The sequence below is a fragment of the Trachinotus anak genome, unplaced genomic scaffold (genome assembly GCF_046630095.1).
Source record: "Trachinotus anak isolate AG129_WGS33_773 ecotype Australia unplaced genomic scaffold, CSIRO_AGI_Tana_v1 ptg000005l, whole genome shotgun sequence".
NCBI lineage: Eukaryota > Metazoa > Chordata > Actinopteri > Carangiformes > Carangidae > Trachinotus > Trachinotus anak.
The window spans coordinates 25362140-25379642 of NW_027273856.1; the positions used below are offsets into that span (position 1 = coordinate 25362140).

The 17503-nt window shown below is 43.5% G+C and overlaps 1 protein-coding gene across 6 annotated transcripts in view; it reads right to left on the bottom strand.

Moving 5' to 3' along the window:
• Window positions 1–17503, bottom strand: part of sash1a (SAM and SH3 domain containing 1a) — a 228528-nt gene that overhangs the window by 20019 nt on the left and 191006 nt on the right. For 5 of the 6 annotated variants that reach the window (XM_071479305.1, XM_071479300.1, XM_071479306.1 and 2 more), the window contains exons 3-9: window positions 12636–12686; window positions 12488–12537; window positions 7217–7257; window positions 6892–6981; window positions 6689–6801; window positions 5297–5395; window positions 296–431 (exon numbers count right to left, since the gene is read on the bottom strand). In XM_071479305.1, the coding sequence (XP_071335406.1) occupies window positions 296–431; window positions 5297–5395; window positions 6689–6801; window positions 6892–6981; window positions 7217–7257; window positions 12488–12537; window positions 12636–12686 (580 nt within the window). The remainder of the gene's footprint in view (window positions 1–295; window positions 432–5296; window positions 5396–6688; window positions 6802–6891; window positions 6982–7216; window positions 7258–12487; window positions 12538–12635; window positions 12687–17503) is intronic. The other variant, XM_071479301.1, reaches the window with a different exon arrangement.

Below are 17503 nucleotides of genomic sequence, written 5' to 3' on the forward strand. Positions count from 1 at the left end.
AGATGGAAACAAAACACAACTTTTACTATGACAGAACTTCAGCTTCATTTTAGTGAAGACCAACAGATTAATCTAGAGCTTCTAACAGATTTGCAAAATACAGTTGTAGTAAGTAATGTTAGAAGTGTTGAAATGTATATACAGTAGACATATGAAGCCTAAAACTCTGACCTTTATGTGCCTGGGTAATACAACACATGAGCATTCATTGATGGATATAAACAGATATTGACAGATTCAAACCATGTTGAGCTGTAAGATAACCAAAGGAATTCACTATTAAAGGGTTACAAACCTTCAGAGCCATGTTTCTTGCCCTCTTCCACCTTGATGAGTTTTTTTCTGACACGGCGTGTTGAGTTAACCAGTTTGTGAAGCCGTTTGAATTTCACAGAGTCCTCTGATTGCTCATCGTCTGACTGTTCACGAGACTGGTGGGAGAGAGAAAGAGGGAGGGATGATATGGTAAAAGGGACAAACAGGTCAAAAATCTTCTGTCCAGTTCGGCCAAACATTTCATGAAAGCAGTAATAACAGAAATGCATGGTTTTGTTTTGAATTTATCTAACATAAAGGTAGTGAGAAAATAAAGCACAAAGTTTGACAAATACGCTTTGAGATGCTGTTATAATACAACAGATGGGAACATTTTTTAGAATGGAGTCACAGTTAGTGAGGTGAGGAATGGAGGATTGGAAGGATGGTGGCAGACTGCATTGTGTGAAGTTCATATACATAGCAAATGCAGAAAATATGCACTGAAATAATGAACCAGATGATACAGATATTTTTTTTTTTAAAATGGGTAAAACTGAATTGCACAGTGAATCAGTATTACAATAAACGGTCTATTGTTGATGTTGCCTTCAGAGACCGTTTACTCCAGAGGAAATGAAAGGACACTGGTCGTATGTTATGGGTGTCATCATCTTGGTGTTTTTTTTCTCCCTGCGTTTAAATCTGCACAGTGGTAGTGGAGCGGAAAAGAGATAGAATAATGAAGTCGCTAAGTTTCATCACACACACACATACACACATACAGCACAAGCCCTACTCTGACTGAGCATCTATACACATACACAGAGAAAGCTCCCAAGCTCTATGTGTGTATGCATATTCTTGCTACAGCCTTGATGTGAGGATGGTGATGAGCTGAGCTTTGGCATAAAGATTGTCTGGCAGAAACCACCATAATTATCATGGAGCTCAAACGACTTAATTTGCTCCTATTTGCTACTGGTTTCCACAGCAACACCACCTCTCCGGTCACACACTGCCAGTTCCGCGGTCGAGGTTGACTGCATCGCTTGCAGAGGGACACTCATGCATACATGCACGCTTCCATACACAACACTTGACAGAGGAGGCCTGCAGGGCTTAGCTCTCTGTCTGAAAAAACACAGTCTTCTCCTGCAGCTCTAAAGCCAATGAGCAAGAAACCACTTTCTCGCTGTTGTTGAGTTTAGACCGCAAGCCTGGCTCAGAGGCTGTTGACCTACAGTAGGGATGATGTTAACAACTGTGGCTTGGTTGAAGCAAACAAATCTGACATTGTCCGCAAATCCTTGACGGCACCACACCACCACAGCAACATTATGACCTTTTGATTCCTGTAGACGTGTGAGTGTAACAAACCCTGACTTATCATTGCCCTGCAGGAAAAGAAAACAGCTAACATATTGATCAGTGCAGCATTATGAAGTCCATTCTATCACACTCAACCCACTGTGCCATCACTTAACCACCTTCATAGGTGCATGAGCAACTTTTAGGTCTTCTATCATGTTGGCGCAGCAGACCAGAGCTGGGGCACAGCCATTTATTTGGCCTCTGACAAACCGCAGAAATAGGCTCTGAAAACCCATAACTCCTCTACCCCTCAGCCCAATTCTCCATGACAATCCCTCAAGTCAACCACACAATTCTGGCCACTGTGGTGATTCCCTTAAATTTCCATTTGCCCTGGACAATGCTAGAGTGTAATAGCTTCAAAGAATGTGGTGTAATAACAAGTCTGTGTCCTAGAGGATTGATAAAAGAGGCAGCAGAAAGACTGAGATGAGTGAGCACACCAAAGGTTTGGATTTGAGTCAGCTCCTGGATCTTGGTTCCTCTAAACAACTGTTTTTGAGAAGTGCAAAAAAACATATGAGGTCAGTTTGTTATATGACTCTGATATGTGGGGATAACACAAAAGCCTCAGCAATTTAGCAGTTAACCCTCATGATTTCTTCTATTCCATGTGTGACAGAAAGAGAAAAAGAAGAGGATACGATAAAGAGCTGACATTGACATATACGACCTAACCGAGCCCTGAGAGACACCATCCATGCAAATGACCAGGGGGACAGACACACACAGAAAGAAACCCAAACATATGAGGCCATGAATCAAGGAGAGCTGAAAGCCGCCATCAAAAACAAGGTCAAAGCAACAATTCCACCACCATAATTGCCATTTCACTTCACAAATTACCTTGAGGATCATTCCCACAACTTGGAAGATGCCCTTAAACCTAAAAAACTATAATCCCATGCACACGAAAATCTTTCTGCTTGCTCTGAACCACAAAAACTGAACAGGACAATCATATAAGAAAATCTAATACTGAAGTGAAATAATGTTCCTTAAAACTTACCACCTCAGTTAAAACAGCAGGGTAGCACTTCCAGTGTTAACATACAACAGGTTAGCAATTGCAGCTCCAGCAAATCCATAATGTGCCAACCACATTCTCACGCATGTATGATCCAAAATAATATCTGGGCCCCTGTGCACATGCTGGCAGATACAGATGCAGCCTGTTAGTGAATTCAGTTCAGAGGAATGAGGGACTGTTTGGAAGAGCCGTGCTGCACAGCTAGCAGAGAAAAGGCGTGTTGTGCACGGAGAACAATCCCATCATTTGAGCCCCTCTGACCCTGCCTTGGCCCCCACATCGCTAATGGCCAGCCCTGGAATGTGGGCTCCGATCGTCGGGGGAAGACGGACCAGAGAAACACGGCATCAGAAAGAAGGCACAGAGCAGCCAAAGAATTGTATATTGCAAACAAGTCAGCTACACATATGTACTGTATATTCACATGTCTGCATAGAGAATACAGACACACAGAACTGTTACTATCTGAATTTGGGAATGACCTAATTCCATTCATTATAGAGGAGAGGGGGCAACATGTGACACCAATAGAGGCCCCTGCAGAGTAGAAATTTTTCCTGTAGTGGCCAATTTTGGAACTCGGGGCAAGGGGAGACACAGAACTCCCCCCTTTTCTGGCCCTGAGGGTGAGTGCAAAGTCTTTATCTTCACTCTCTCTCCCTTGTTTCCTGTCTGCCTGCAGCACTTGCATTTGTTCACAGCCTCCAGAGCCAATCTGTGTGTTCCTCTACACAATCCTCCTTCAGTAACTCTTCATCCTCTCCCCTGTCCCATAAAACCCCCCAATCGATCAATCTTCTTCCCGCAGGAAGTGAGCAGCTGGCAGCAGAGGGGGTAGTGCGAGGGTTAACAGACTGATGCGATGATCAGCAAACTCATGCAGAATTCACACACCCACATGAGACAGCCAGACAGTGGAGAAAGCCGGAGCAGAGGTCATGTATGGTATAATTAACCTGTTTTTCATATGGAAGGAAATCATCAATTACTAACCAGAAGAAGAATTCAATAGGGACCCTTGGCAATGTGAGAAAAATATTGTGCATGAGTTCTTATTCATGGATTTACTGATTCAGTTACAGGAAGAAACAGCCACAAAGAACCGATTTTCTTGTGTTAATGAATGCAAACCAAAGATTACTTTGAAGTTGAAGAGGCACAGGGTCAGCTATGAATGTGTAAAAGTCAAGCACATCAGTTGTGAAAGCATGCTAATTCACTTAAGAGAAACTGTGATTCTGGAAATGCAGCGCTGGCCAGGATCTTAGCACATCTGTCTGAAGGCTGTAGGGTCAACCTTCCATTTACTTTAACAACGCGAACACAAAATGCACATGCATTCATTTGCAATTAGTGAATATGAATAAATGCAAGAGATGTTTTTTTAGAAAATGTCAGTGCTTTTTAGCTCGGAATTAGTAGCACATTTAAAAACATCAATGATACACATGTGCAGGAAGTTATTTATTGGAGTTGGAATTTTTGTGTTTGGATAAACTCACTTCCTATATAAAACTGGGTCAGAGTGTGACTCTGTATGACTGCATGCTTTTCCCATGCCATATGTTACAGAACCAGTCAAAAAGCCCATAACCACTGTGAGTCCTTAATCTGCTTTAGGGCTGGCCTACATTTAAAAAAGGAAAAAGAAACAGCTCCAGCTTATGCAAACATAGATACAACAGAAAAAAACAACTGATTATCAACAAACACCAAACTAGATCCAACAGGATGTGATTGTCTGAGCTCCAGCTCCACAACTCATGGCATCCGTTACGGGACCAACTTCACAACATGAAGTATCCTCAGAGGTCTTGACTCATTTAAAAGGTGACTGGGGAGATTTGGAGGCTTTCACTCCGAGGATCACAGCTGACAAAATCAATGTTAACAAGCACTTATGCCACAAGAGGTTTTGGCTGGATTTTGTCTGACTCTCCACTTGGCTTTCTGGAAGTTACAATTACAACTGATTGATGGAAACTGACCTGATCTAAAATTCCATGAGACAATTACCTTGTCACTACTGCAGCCAATTATGACTTTGTTGGGACAAATTTCAAATGAGTATATGGCAGAATTAACCTGATGGATAAAATATGGAAGAGGACTCACAACATATTGCATAATAAAACCAATGTAAGCAACGGGCCAAGATTCACAGAGGTAACACCCATCTTATTAGGATGCACATGACATGGTGGAGAGAATGCATGTGCAAAGGCAGATATATTGTAGTTCTGTTATTGAGTAAATAGCATAGAGAGAAGGGGAGATAAAGAGAAGGAAGGAGAGAGGGAGGCAAGATAAAAGTTGAGTTTACACAATGGCATTTGAACTGTTCAAAATTTTTCAAATAAAAAGGGAAGTCTACAGGTGGGTTGTATACAAAGTGTAGACATCAAACTAAGAAAACTAGTTAAGGTTACAGTTCTTAACATTTGGATTAACATAAACACACACACCCACGCATACACACATCAAAAACAATGGCCGTCCTCCTCCACAACCTCCTTGGCTGAAAAATCAAACTGAGAGGTGAGAGTGGTCGAGGTGAGAGTGTTACGAGAGGCAGAGTAAAGGGGAAAGGTCAGGGTTTTTACAGGTGTTGGGGTAATGGGGTGGGGGTGTACTTACGTTGCAGTTTGAGGACTGGTTTAGATTGGGTGCAGATCCGTCAGTCCACTCTGCAGTGTCAGTACTGCTGGAGTGTCTGCTGCGCTCATACTCCTTCAGCTACGTGGAGAAGAAGAGTTTAGAGAGAGGCAGAGGAACAGGTCGGGGCCACCCACTCTCACCCTGCATGCTTCATCTCTGCACATACTAACAGACTACTGCATGTGCGCACACACACACACACACACGCAGAACAGAACCAGTGATGTAGTGGTAAACAGAAAGTGTACCCTGGCTTGAGTTTGGTGTTTATTATGCAAGCCATTATCAAAATAAAAAAGTCCACTATATTTTTTAGTCAAAGTCACTATACACCTGTAAACTTTTTTATGCATGGTATGACTTTTGTCATAGCAGAGAAGGCATAAATTTTAGTTGGTCAATCTTTGCTCTATAAATAAAAGAGGACTGAAAGGCAGATTCAATATGATTGTGTTTATAGTCCACTACATCTCTGGACATATAGGCTACTACATACCACGATATTGGCAATAAATACAAAAATTAAATTAAAAAAATATGATGAGACAGAGAACAAACACAACCACACACAAGCACAACAACATTTCAAAAACTCTATCCACAAAGACTGATAATTGATTGGTTTGTATCAATCACTAGAGAGAGAAGTTCAGATCAAGCCATTGGCTGGTTCTGGAAAAAAAATAACCTGGAGGACTGTAGGAGGATAAATAATTTCTGCCTTGTGGAGAGCAATCCAGTGCTGAGATGCTGCTGGACAGTCATGCTACCCATGAGCAGGGTATTACATAAGGTGATTGACAGAATGGAAGGAGGGAAGGTGAAGAAAGAATGAAGAGAAAAATAACAATCAAAAGAAATTGACTGAAAATCAGATCAAAAAGAAAAGTGTAGGGAAATTGAAAGGAAGGCCAAAGAAGTATCCACCATGTCAACCTAGAGAGAAAAACCACAATGCACCAGTGCGTCACCCCAACAGATGGGGCTATGGAGTTACTATGACCATCAACCCCACAAGTATGAACTGAGCAACACACCCACACACACTCCAAGAACTCACACCCTAAAATCCCCAGATTCCTCAACCTCTGATCTGGAGTTTGTGTGTGTGTGTGTATGTGTATGTGTGTGTGTGTGTGTGTTTAGGGCCTTATTTGGGTTAGTAAGAGTGAGTCATTTTAGTAAGCCAGTGCTAAATGGTGGGAATAAGGAGAAGAAGGGGCGAAAGGGTGGAAACTAATCCAGGAGGAGGTGAAGGGATCTGGGGGGTTGAAGGAAGGCTTCACACCGCTAGTCCTAAGAGGAGGAGTGGGGAGGGCATATGGACGGAAGGTGCAACGGATGAGGCGGGCGGTTGGTGGAGTTTCCTACCCGAGCTAGAGCTTCTTCTACAGTGATCATCTTTTCTTTCACCATCATCATCAGCTGGATTCGCTCTTCATCGCTCATGGTGATCTCACTGGCCACGTAGCCAATGTCCTCTCCTGACGGGGGCAAAGAGCAAAGAGCAGAAGGTCAAATATGAAGCAATATCCACTCAGTAAAGCAGATCTGGAAAATAGCGCCACACAAACCTTTGGATGTCTGACGCACGACAGGTTTATGCTGAGACTTGCGGAAGTTCTGCCAAAAAGATTTGTTTTTCTTCTTGTTGTCCCATTTACCTGAGGGGGAGGGAAGCATCAGTCACACAAGAGGCAACACACACCTGATACACAACTACGCACTGTTTTTTTGTTGTGTTCTGTACATATTTGCATGCACATGGACCATTCACTTTATTGCTTCATTTCTATCACCCTTACATTTGTCTTGTGATTCAATCATATCATTCAGTCTCACCCAATAAATGTCAATCCTTACAGGAAATATTAAACATGAAAATTCTTCTCAATTTACCTCCAGATCCATCTTCAGAGCTGGACTTGTGCAGGGGCATTCTAGACAAAAAGAATAAAGAAAGAATCAGCATTAGAAAAATGCAAATTTCCATTTCTACTCTCACATCGTATCATAAAGTCTCTCGTCTCTGTCAACCACAGGCCTTCAAAGCACACTGACTATGTTCAAGCATAAATGTAGTGCACAGTTTTTGGGAGCAGAGTTGCAGTTTAGTTTATTCACCACTTGGGGTCAGTGGTGGTACTTTAGTGATAACAAACCAGGCTCCTGAGGCTTGAGAGGGAGAAGGTGGAGGAGAGGAGAGGAGAGAGTGACACCCCTGTTGTGGAAACAAGAGGGTAGATGAAGTCGATGGTAATGCAAAGTGTATCAGAAGCTGCAGAGAGAGGAGTAATGTCAACAAGATGAAGAAAGAGAGTCAGCAATCACGTGAAAGTGAAGAGGGAAAGTATGGGACTGAGGAAGAGAAGAACAGAAGGAGAGGGGGGGGGGGGGGGGGGGGGGAGAGAAACCACAGGGCAGACTCAGCCTGTTTGTGTTTCCACTTCCCTCCACAGGATAGACAGTCACGAGGAAGAGAGGAGGAGTGGGAGAGGAGAGAGAGAGAGCATAAGAGAGGAAGAGATGGAAAATAACTGAGGATCAGCAGTTCATGTTCAAAGTATCTGCAGAAAACTTCACAGAGAGAGAGAGAGACTTGTTTTCAGAATGGACTAAGTGGGCTGAGTAAGATGGTAAAGGGGAAGTGAAGCCTCAGGACAGATTATGTCTGTGGATAACGCCCTACAGGTGTGTTTGTGTGTGTGTGAGTGTGGGAATGACAATGAGTGGTGGTGGCTGCTGCACACTAAGTTTTTCCATCCTTTCAATTAAAAGGAAATAAATCATAGGGGGGAACGGGAGAGATAAGAACAGCCAATTTGTCCAGTCGAGACCCTCAGAGACCTATTAAGTAAATCTTGCTACTAAAGGCGTAACTGTCTCACTCTTTTACTGTCTCTTGCTTGCACACCTTCACACACACCCTTTATGATCGAAAGCCAATTGCACATGGGCACACAGCTGAGACAGGTGGCTGCTAGTGAAGTGTGTGACAGGTTCAAAGCAAGATGTACAGGTCACTTCCCTCTCCAGTGGCTGCGTGCGTGTGTGTGTGTGTGCACGTGTTCATATGTTTGTTCCGACATGGCAGCCCTCTCTGGGTGCAATGGGAAATCTTCACGCGGTTTAAAGCCTGGCTGCCATGGCAACATAATGAGATGCTAATTGAATGGAGGCCTGTATGGTTTGCCCCTCTGCTCATCCCCCTCTCAGATAGGCTAGGGCCAAAGCTAATGCTAAAAGAACTCACTCAATGGAAGCTTTTCAGTAGCAGCGCTGCTCCCCCCTCCTCCATGCTCTATAAATTAACCTCCCGTGCAGCACACACATGCATGCACCCACGCACATCCATGCACTCATTTTCAGAGAATGTCTTTCAAAGAGTGTGTCAGTCCAGGCATTGTGCAGCTAGGCAACTTAATTGGTTTAACCTTAAATCTTTGGCATGCCTTTCCATTTAGATTGTGCTCTATGCATTGAGTAAGGCACATTTAACAGCTTTTATCTCATTAGCATAAGAAGCTAACTTTCTGTTTAAGGCCTATTAAAAAAATACAGTACCTTAACTTTTGGTTGACCCTATGCAGAATAGGTGAAAGTTGCTTTCCATGATACTTCTTGCATTGTGCAAATTAACAGGAGTTGGCAAATCTATGCTGAATCAAACATGGGCTAATACCTCTGAAGCTATGAGTGCAAGTGAAAATTATTGCTCAGTGAAAATTATATGTCTGACAGTGTGTTACCTGACTGGGATGTAAAGCTTTAGTAATTTTCAAAATGATATGCTGTGAATACTGTTAATGCTTTAGCATGAGGCTTCACAACATATGGCACAACTGCAGAGATGTAATACTATGAGTAATGTTTTGGAAAATATGCACCAGTTGCCCAAGTAAATACAACAACCAGACACAAAAAGACAAAATACAAAAGAAAAACACACCAGAGAGCCAGCAGCTAGTTAACATCAGGAGGAAAAAGGATGAAGGTTGAATAAGTGATGATTGCATAGACGACTATCATATGAATCACAGGTTCAGTCACAGCTCCTACACTGTGTGACTGAGCTGCTGTCCAGGAAAAAGATGACAGAACAGCACATAGCAAGATTTGGACACACAGCTGTGTGTCACCGTCTCACCAGCAGTTTTCACCATGCTCAGCATAAATCACAGCAATGCACACATGTATGTGTGTATAGCGAGTTGTGTGTTGTTGTGTGGTTACAAGGCTGGCCACCTGGAGCGAGGTGATCTCCGGTGTTCTAGACGAGACAATGAAAGGCAGCGACCCTGTGCGACAGTGGCAGTGTCCACAGGAAGAGCAGGAAGACCATGAAAGAGGTCAGAGGTCACATGGAAGGGAAGCCAGGAGGTCATATGGCAGGAAAATAAAAAATCATACAGATAAAACGCACACAGTTGAAAAAACTGAACATGTATTTGAAGATGCCTTTAAGTATGTGTGTATTTTCCTGCCATATACACACACTGTCCACTCTTAGCAGCAAATAACAGCTCCATGAGGGCTCCACAAATGATAAATTGATAAATTAAGTGAGAAAAATTCCATCTGATTATTAGTTGCATGAGCTGGGCACAAATGCTTCTAGATGTACCCTTCAAACCCTGTTAGAGCCAACAATCAACAATTTGTATCTTGTATCTGTGAACACATGTGCTTTCACCACGATCCATTTACGTCTGCTGTTAACCTCACTGATAAGCTTCTGGTCCCCTTTTCGCAACAATACCCACCAATCAATCACATTCCAAAACAGGAAGTCCCCAGCTTGAACCCTACAGCCTACTGAGAGTGCTCTGTTATCATCTCTGGCATAGCAGGAATTATGGGAGCTGTGCCCACCTCCTGCTAAATAAACGACAAGGAGACACACTGATGTAGGGGTGGCACAGCCCCGAGATGAAGTCTGGGTAATCTCCTCTGGGTGCTATTGTCCTGCAGAGAGGTGTTGACGGGGGTATCCACGTGTGTGCGTGTGAACGTGCATGCGTGTTCCTTGTGGGGCTGTGAGGAATGTGTCTGAGGAATGGAGGGGGCTTGTCTATCAGTCTGCCTGCACATGATAAATCACTCTACCTGCAACCCATTCACCACAGTGGAAAGTGGACAATGGGCTTTGTTATAGAGAGCAGAGCTGCGGTGAACGAGAGGAGAGGGGCTGCCAGTGAAGGATGGATTAGAAAAAAGAAAGGTTCTGAGGGGCAGGATTTTGTCCTCGAGCATAAAAACTTTAAAAATGAGGTTAATTAGATAAAGGTGATACAAAGCGCCTCATATCTAACTTTCACACCAGAAACGGAGCTTGGGTTTTTGCAAGAAGAAGAAAGAGAGAAAGTGACAGAGGTGAAGAGAGGGGTAAATGTAAAGCTGTTACATTAGACTGACTGTGAGATAAAGTCTGAATATTGTGAAAAAGGAGACGGAGGACAGAGAAAAAACAGGCTGACAGGAGGAAGAGGGAGAGCAGCACAGTTACAGGGCCTCTCTCGAACAGCAGAGAGACGTCATTCGAAATCTGGCATCTGGTTCCCATCATCCTCTGCATTTGTCTGTGCAACATATACAGCCTTAGGAGAGGAGATCATGTCTGTGGTATGCACTTCCTCTGCTGCACGTGGTCTTCACATGAACATGACAATTCCACTGAGGGTCACGCAGGGGTGATGGTCAGGAACAAATACATATAATTAGGAAGAATGACGATAAAGGTGTCACACTAACATTTATTTCTCCTTTGGCCCTGGCAAACATGGCACTGGGCTTTGACTGGGGCTCCCAGTTCCTGCATTCATCTGTCCATCCACTCGTCATCATTAAATCACTTCTTTAAAGAGATGGGGATATTTTTTAATCATCAACAATGAGCAACACTTTCCAAGGCTTCATTAATCATCTTGTGAGCAAAAATTTGAATATATTCTTGACCTTCGGTCTTGCCTAACAGAAACCAAATGAACCCGGTGCTTATGAAGAGGTCAAATGAATGAGACCGCAGAGAACTTAATTCTGTTTGACAACAGAGTATTTTAAAAGCTCTTTTGCTGACTAACTTGAATTTTTTTAAATATGTATAACAGTATAACAGTGATCTCATGGTGGAACATGGTGGAGAAATTTGATGCAGACAAAATTCAGTGATGTGCATAATGAACACACACACACATTTTGGGTTACAGGAACGAGTGAAAAGGAACCCCACCCATGCCCGGTTCCATCCTGCTCTTTCATTCATGCATCTTTGCTGTAATCATTTGGCCATCACCCTCTCTGTCTCCCCCTCTCCTCTGCTGGACACAAAGGCAGGAAGGAAGCATGGACGGCCAGGGAGCGGAGAATGGCTGCTGGACTGAGCAGGTCAGGCGGAGGAAGCAGTCAGTGGTTTTCCTTTAGCCACAGCAGGGATGTGACCGAGGGAGTTTAGGGGACCAACTGCAGGTCGTATGCGTAATGTTTGTCTCAGACATTTGGACCCCACTGTAACATGGTGTCAATTAGTTGTTGTGTATTTTCCAAAACGTCAAACTATTTCTTTAAAAAGCTTACAAATCAAATGCCTATTTGTATCCGATTGTACTAAATATACTATATGTTTTTTTTTCTTATTCTGTTTATATATCAAATGTTTCAATGTCTTAACTGTAAGGATTTACTGAAACTGAATTGTGTCAGTCCGTCTGCATTTTCATTCATGTGTGAGTACATCTAAGACCAAGGTCAATCAAAGATGAGACTGTGTCAAATGCTCACTCACACATCACCAATCTCATCCATGAATTTAAGAGTTTTCCACCTAAGGGGGTGACCTCCTCTGCACCCCATGGGCGACCTTTTGTACAAACTATCACACAAGAGATCTATCAATCACGTGAGCTGCATGTGGAGGTGCGTGTATTTCCATTAGCCTCCTCCGTCTTCAGCTGCAGACATTCAGAAAGGCCATGTGTGATCCATGATTTCGTGTGCAGGCATATATGGCTTGATGTGATCCAGACGCAGGCTGCGCTGCACATTGTTTTGACATGCAACAGACACACATTTCAATCCAAGCATCCATTTCATGGTTTCCACACTGGCCCTGGTCACATGTTACAGTGATAAAGTGAAAAAATAAAAAAATAAAAAAAAGGAAAAAAAACCTACTTTCTGTCCGTTTCTGGAGTCGACACCTCACTGCTGAAGCCTAATGATTCCTGAGGACAGACAGAAGGAGACAGGAATGTGTAAAACTGACACCATAAAGCTTGTTACATGTTACTTTATGTTGTGCGAACATAATATATCTGCCTACCTGGATCTCATTACGCAGCTGCAGAGAGGTGGTGCTTGTGTCCTGTTTTTCCTAAAAAAGAGAGAGCGAGAGAGAAGAAAGAAGGTCAGGTGTCAGTGTCAGAGATCAATCACTTAATAACACTGGGGAAATATGAACTGCAAGGACAAAACAGAGAAGACTAAAAAGGTAAAACAAGTTCTTCATATGGAGAAGAAAGGTCAGTTGACACCAGAAACAGTGGATGGTATCCTTAACAATGTATTCATGTGGGAAAGACGTTCTTTGGTCAGGTTCATGTAGACACACCTGCATGTGAGTGAAAACAAACACAAGCACGTGTGTGCGCCCCTCCACAGACAGCTCGACAAGTCAAGTCTTGCTTCAGGTATCAGAACCTGCAATACCTGTTTTAATTGTTAGAGAATACCGATGGCAGTGGTGCAGTGTTTTTCGAGAAAACAAGACATGACAAAAGCACCCACGCAAGTGGCTCCATGAATTCCACTGTGTGCTCACAATGACGTTAGTGGGCCCCTCCCTCAACATAAGGTAACACCTGCTGCTTTAGAATACAACATACCACATTTGACTAAATGAAATGGCAGCACACAAGGGCAACATAGCTTCTATGGAAAACAGACATCCAGACTGGGCAAAGCTTTGGACTTGAATTTAAGGAACAAACTACTCAAATGACTGTTTTGTACAAAAACTGTGGAAAATGTCTGTGTCAGGGCTGTTTTCACTGTTGGTGCTCACATATGCCTAAAGCAGGTGTGCTCATCATGGCTTATCCAGATACAGCTGTGCCTCGAAACAAATGCTTCTGTAGACAGACATGGGGACTACAGTATCACAGCAGGTCTGCAACTTAGATTTCACCCTGCAGCATGTGATCACTCAAAGCCAATGAAGAGCCTTGTGGGATCGGTCCACTTCCTAGTTTCTTGCTGGTGTGTTCTTGTCTCCTCTCATGGAGGAGATTACCTAACTCTTTGTGCCACAGTTTTATACTGTGGGCTCTTCAGCACCACAAAAAGCACTTTGCTTAAGCCGAGTATCCAGATTCTCACAGGCCTGCATCCCTAACCTTGAGGTTACTATCATGTCAACATTGTTCATTTCTAGTGGTCATATTCCTGCTCACTGCACAATGACAAAAATGTGGCTTTACTTTCCATGCCTGGGGCATGGGAATGAGCTTAGTCAATAAGATTCTTTAGTCAAAGCTATATTAAGCGTAGCCCTTTGTGATGACCTCTCTGCCTCCATATTTTGGGACATTTTTGAGGAAGTGTCAATGCCATGGTATTGCTGAGATTCAGTTCATGACATTTAGGTCCCAGTGAGAAAACATAACCTAAAACAAGTTCCTGTTTCTACTTTCTGTCTAACTTCATATTTTATCACATACAGAAGAATTACAGGAAATGCATTGGCTGATATTACAAATTTGTATTTTGGTTCATGTACAAAATGAAATGAAAAAATAAGCAGTAAAAAGAAGTTTTAAGGACTTGGATGTTAATAACACAAAAACAACACACACTCCCACACATCTTGTTCTGTTTCCCTAGCAGACTGATGCTGCACTTGAAGGTTAACACAAAACTTTCCCGGATAAAGCTGATGTGAATTCCCTTATCTTGTACAGATATTCTACTCATCAGTCAATCATCTTAGGGGCATTTTAACTTTTTAATCATACTAGAGAATCAGAATGCTTGCATGAAGGAGTTGACATTAGTGAAGTGAGGATGCCTGCAGGGCCCTGAGGAGGCAGGCTGACAGCTGCTAGGTGACTACCTCCCCAAAACCACTAAATGGAAGTTGCTGCTGCTGTCACAAAGAAATGACAAATGAAATCTGGAGTTTCCCAAAAGGAGAGCAGGAATAGCAAATCAGTTATTCATGAGAAATGTGCATCATCCTCTCTTCCCACACCCAGATATTCAGTTGTAGGATTACAGTCACAGGAAGCTGAATGTAATATGCTTCCTTCACTGGGTCTGTTCATGCTTCCTAATCAGAGTGACCTTAAGTTTAACCTTTTTCCTTCTTTGACTGGGCTTTGGTGAGGGGAGTACAATCCTTCCACAGCCTCACCCACTAAGCATGAGTAATACTTAAAGGACTTAGTCAAAGGTGACATAACCTCCTTTAAGAGCTCTTTAAGAGCCTGTAGCCTCCAGGTCATATCAGCTGAACACCTAAAGTGCTGAAGTGGCTAAAAGCCTCAAAATTAGCCTGAACCCTACACTTATCACAGCTGTAATCAACTGCAGGCAGAGCGCAAAGATGTTAGAGAGACCGTCTGGCTGGCTTTATCTTTAACTTCAGCACTGCAGGTCCTCCTTGCTCATTTGTCTGTTTATCTATTTGTCTGTTACGGTGATCAAGCAGGCAGAGGCACGGGTCCGGAAGTTTCTTTGGCAAGCAAAAACTATTTGTCCATCCCATTGAATATAGGGATTCCCATAAGTCAGAGAGCAGGTACATGCCTAAGGTCACAAAAACTTCATCTACCAGGCCTACACACGTACAAGGGCTTGTCTCATTACATTACCAGGCTGTGCACAGGGAAAATCTGGGACAGGGCTGTGTGGCTCCTTTTTTTTTTGCGGAGGCAGAGCTTATGTGAGACAAAGAAACAACACATCTATCCCTTAAACAAGCACAACTTTGGCAATCAGCTCCGTTTAAACAACAGCATTGTGCAGAATAATGTGGGTGTACTCAGAAAAAAAAAGGTGCATAAAGAAGGAGAGGCACTGTGAACAACATGTGTGTCCACATGCACAGTCACGGATACTTTCACAAGGGTAGTGGCAGATTGGTTCTGCTATCAGATCCTCTTTGATGACTTCTCTGGACTGCAGTAACAGGAGAGATATGGCTGTCATGCCAGTGGATAACTACAGGCACCATGCCAGCTGCTTGTTAAAATTATTTTTAAAAACACACTGCCAAACTCTCAGCTCACTGCATCACACAGGGACACACTCAAAAAAATACAGACACAGACCCTGACATAGTCACATACATGCCACCACAGACATAAACCTAAACAGACACCCAAACTAAGGAGCACCTACACACACAGCTCGCCTCCACTTCCACAGATAGAGCCCCTAAGAGACAGACACAAAGCAGCTCTCTGTTCCTCCTCCTCAGCTTCCCCTTACTCCCTGTCTGTGTGTGCCATCTCTGACATGGAAAGAGGGAGTGAGAGGGTGAAAAGACGAGGAGAAGATCAGTGAAAAACAAACAAAACCTACATCCCGTTTGCCTTACACTGCAGATCCGTGAGATGAATTTGTCACAACGCAGGATGTGGAGAGAAAATTTGTGTAAAAGCTTCCCAAAGTAAACTTGGGCTTCTCTCAGACTTATGCATCTCTAATGGAGAAGCAAAAGTGAACGGTGAAGAGGTTGCCAGCAGAACTGAGAATCTCAGAAAGAGAATATCTAATCGATGCGTATTTGTGGTGGTGTCTGTATGTGTGTGTGTGTGTGCGTGTGTGAACCTTAGTTCTCACATCACATTCCCAGAGGGGGAATGCTCTCCTTTGCATAAAATCACCAGCATCAGTTTGAGATACTGCCCTACTTACCCCGAATTGGCAAACTATGTGTATGTGCGTGTGCCATGTGTTTTCCCTCCAGATGTCCAAAGGGTTGTTTGTGCACAATCCACTCTGTGTGTACGGGCGTGCAAGTGTGATGTGAACGCAAGACTCTGATTGCTTAAGCGTGACTGAATTGAGTTAAAATAAAAGAGAGAGGAGGCAGTAAGGGAGCATGCAAGAGAGAGGGCTCTGGCTAATGAGGATCACGATGTCGGCAGACAGGGAAGCTTGCATCAGAAGTGACCCAGCCCCAGTACACACACAAACAAACGAGCAAACGCGCAGACACACGCACACGCACGCACACGCACGCGCGCGCGCACACACGCACACACACACACACACACACACACACACACACACACACACACACACACACACTACATCATCAAAAGCTCCTGTAAAGTGACTGCAATTCCAAGCACCAAGTTGCTTTCCATCATTAACCCAGAAACTACTGCTAAATTCTGTTTTGCTGCTGCAGGACCAGACTGCTAATGAGAGGGAAAGGATAGAAACACAGATGAGTGTTAAATAGCAGCAGTTTAGTCCGAACATGACTCCAAGGCCAACCAGAGACATGAGTTTCCCACAGCAGAGTTACCGAGCCAACCTCGGAGTCAAAAATAGGGAGCGTATGCGGTAAAACTAGAGACCAGGTGGCTTAGTGGAGATATGCCAACTGGAATGGCTGAGTAAAACTGAGTGGGTGAGTATGAGGTTGCCAGGTAGGACTGGGCATGTGGACGGACAGGTACCAACTGGAAAGCCTGGTGCAAGCCCAAAAAGACGTTAGCGGTAGAACCAGTATGGTATGGTGCAAGCCAGCACGACCTGCTCATTTGGAGGATCTCATAGCAAGTTTTACACACATTCACATGATTGCACACACACACACAAACACACACAAACAAACGAGCATGCACCGCCATTAAAAATCTCATACACAAAAACAGGAAATTCACGTTTTCAGTGGGCACTATAAACCAGTGGGCCATGCCACCTCTGAGCTGCTTAAATTCACTTATGAGAAACAAAAAACCATGACCACACTCAGTAACACCTCAAACTGCTTCCGTTCCAGAAGTTTTGAGACTGTGTGTGTGTGTGTGTGTGTGTGCGTGTGTGCATATTTGCAGCACAGGCTCGCATGCCTGCAGTGCGAAGCATTCCTGAGCCGTGTGGATCATCATTGTTTTGGTATTTCAACACAAATACCAGAGTTATTACAAATTCCAATGACAGTCATGATCCCAA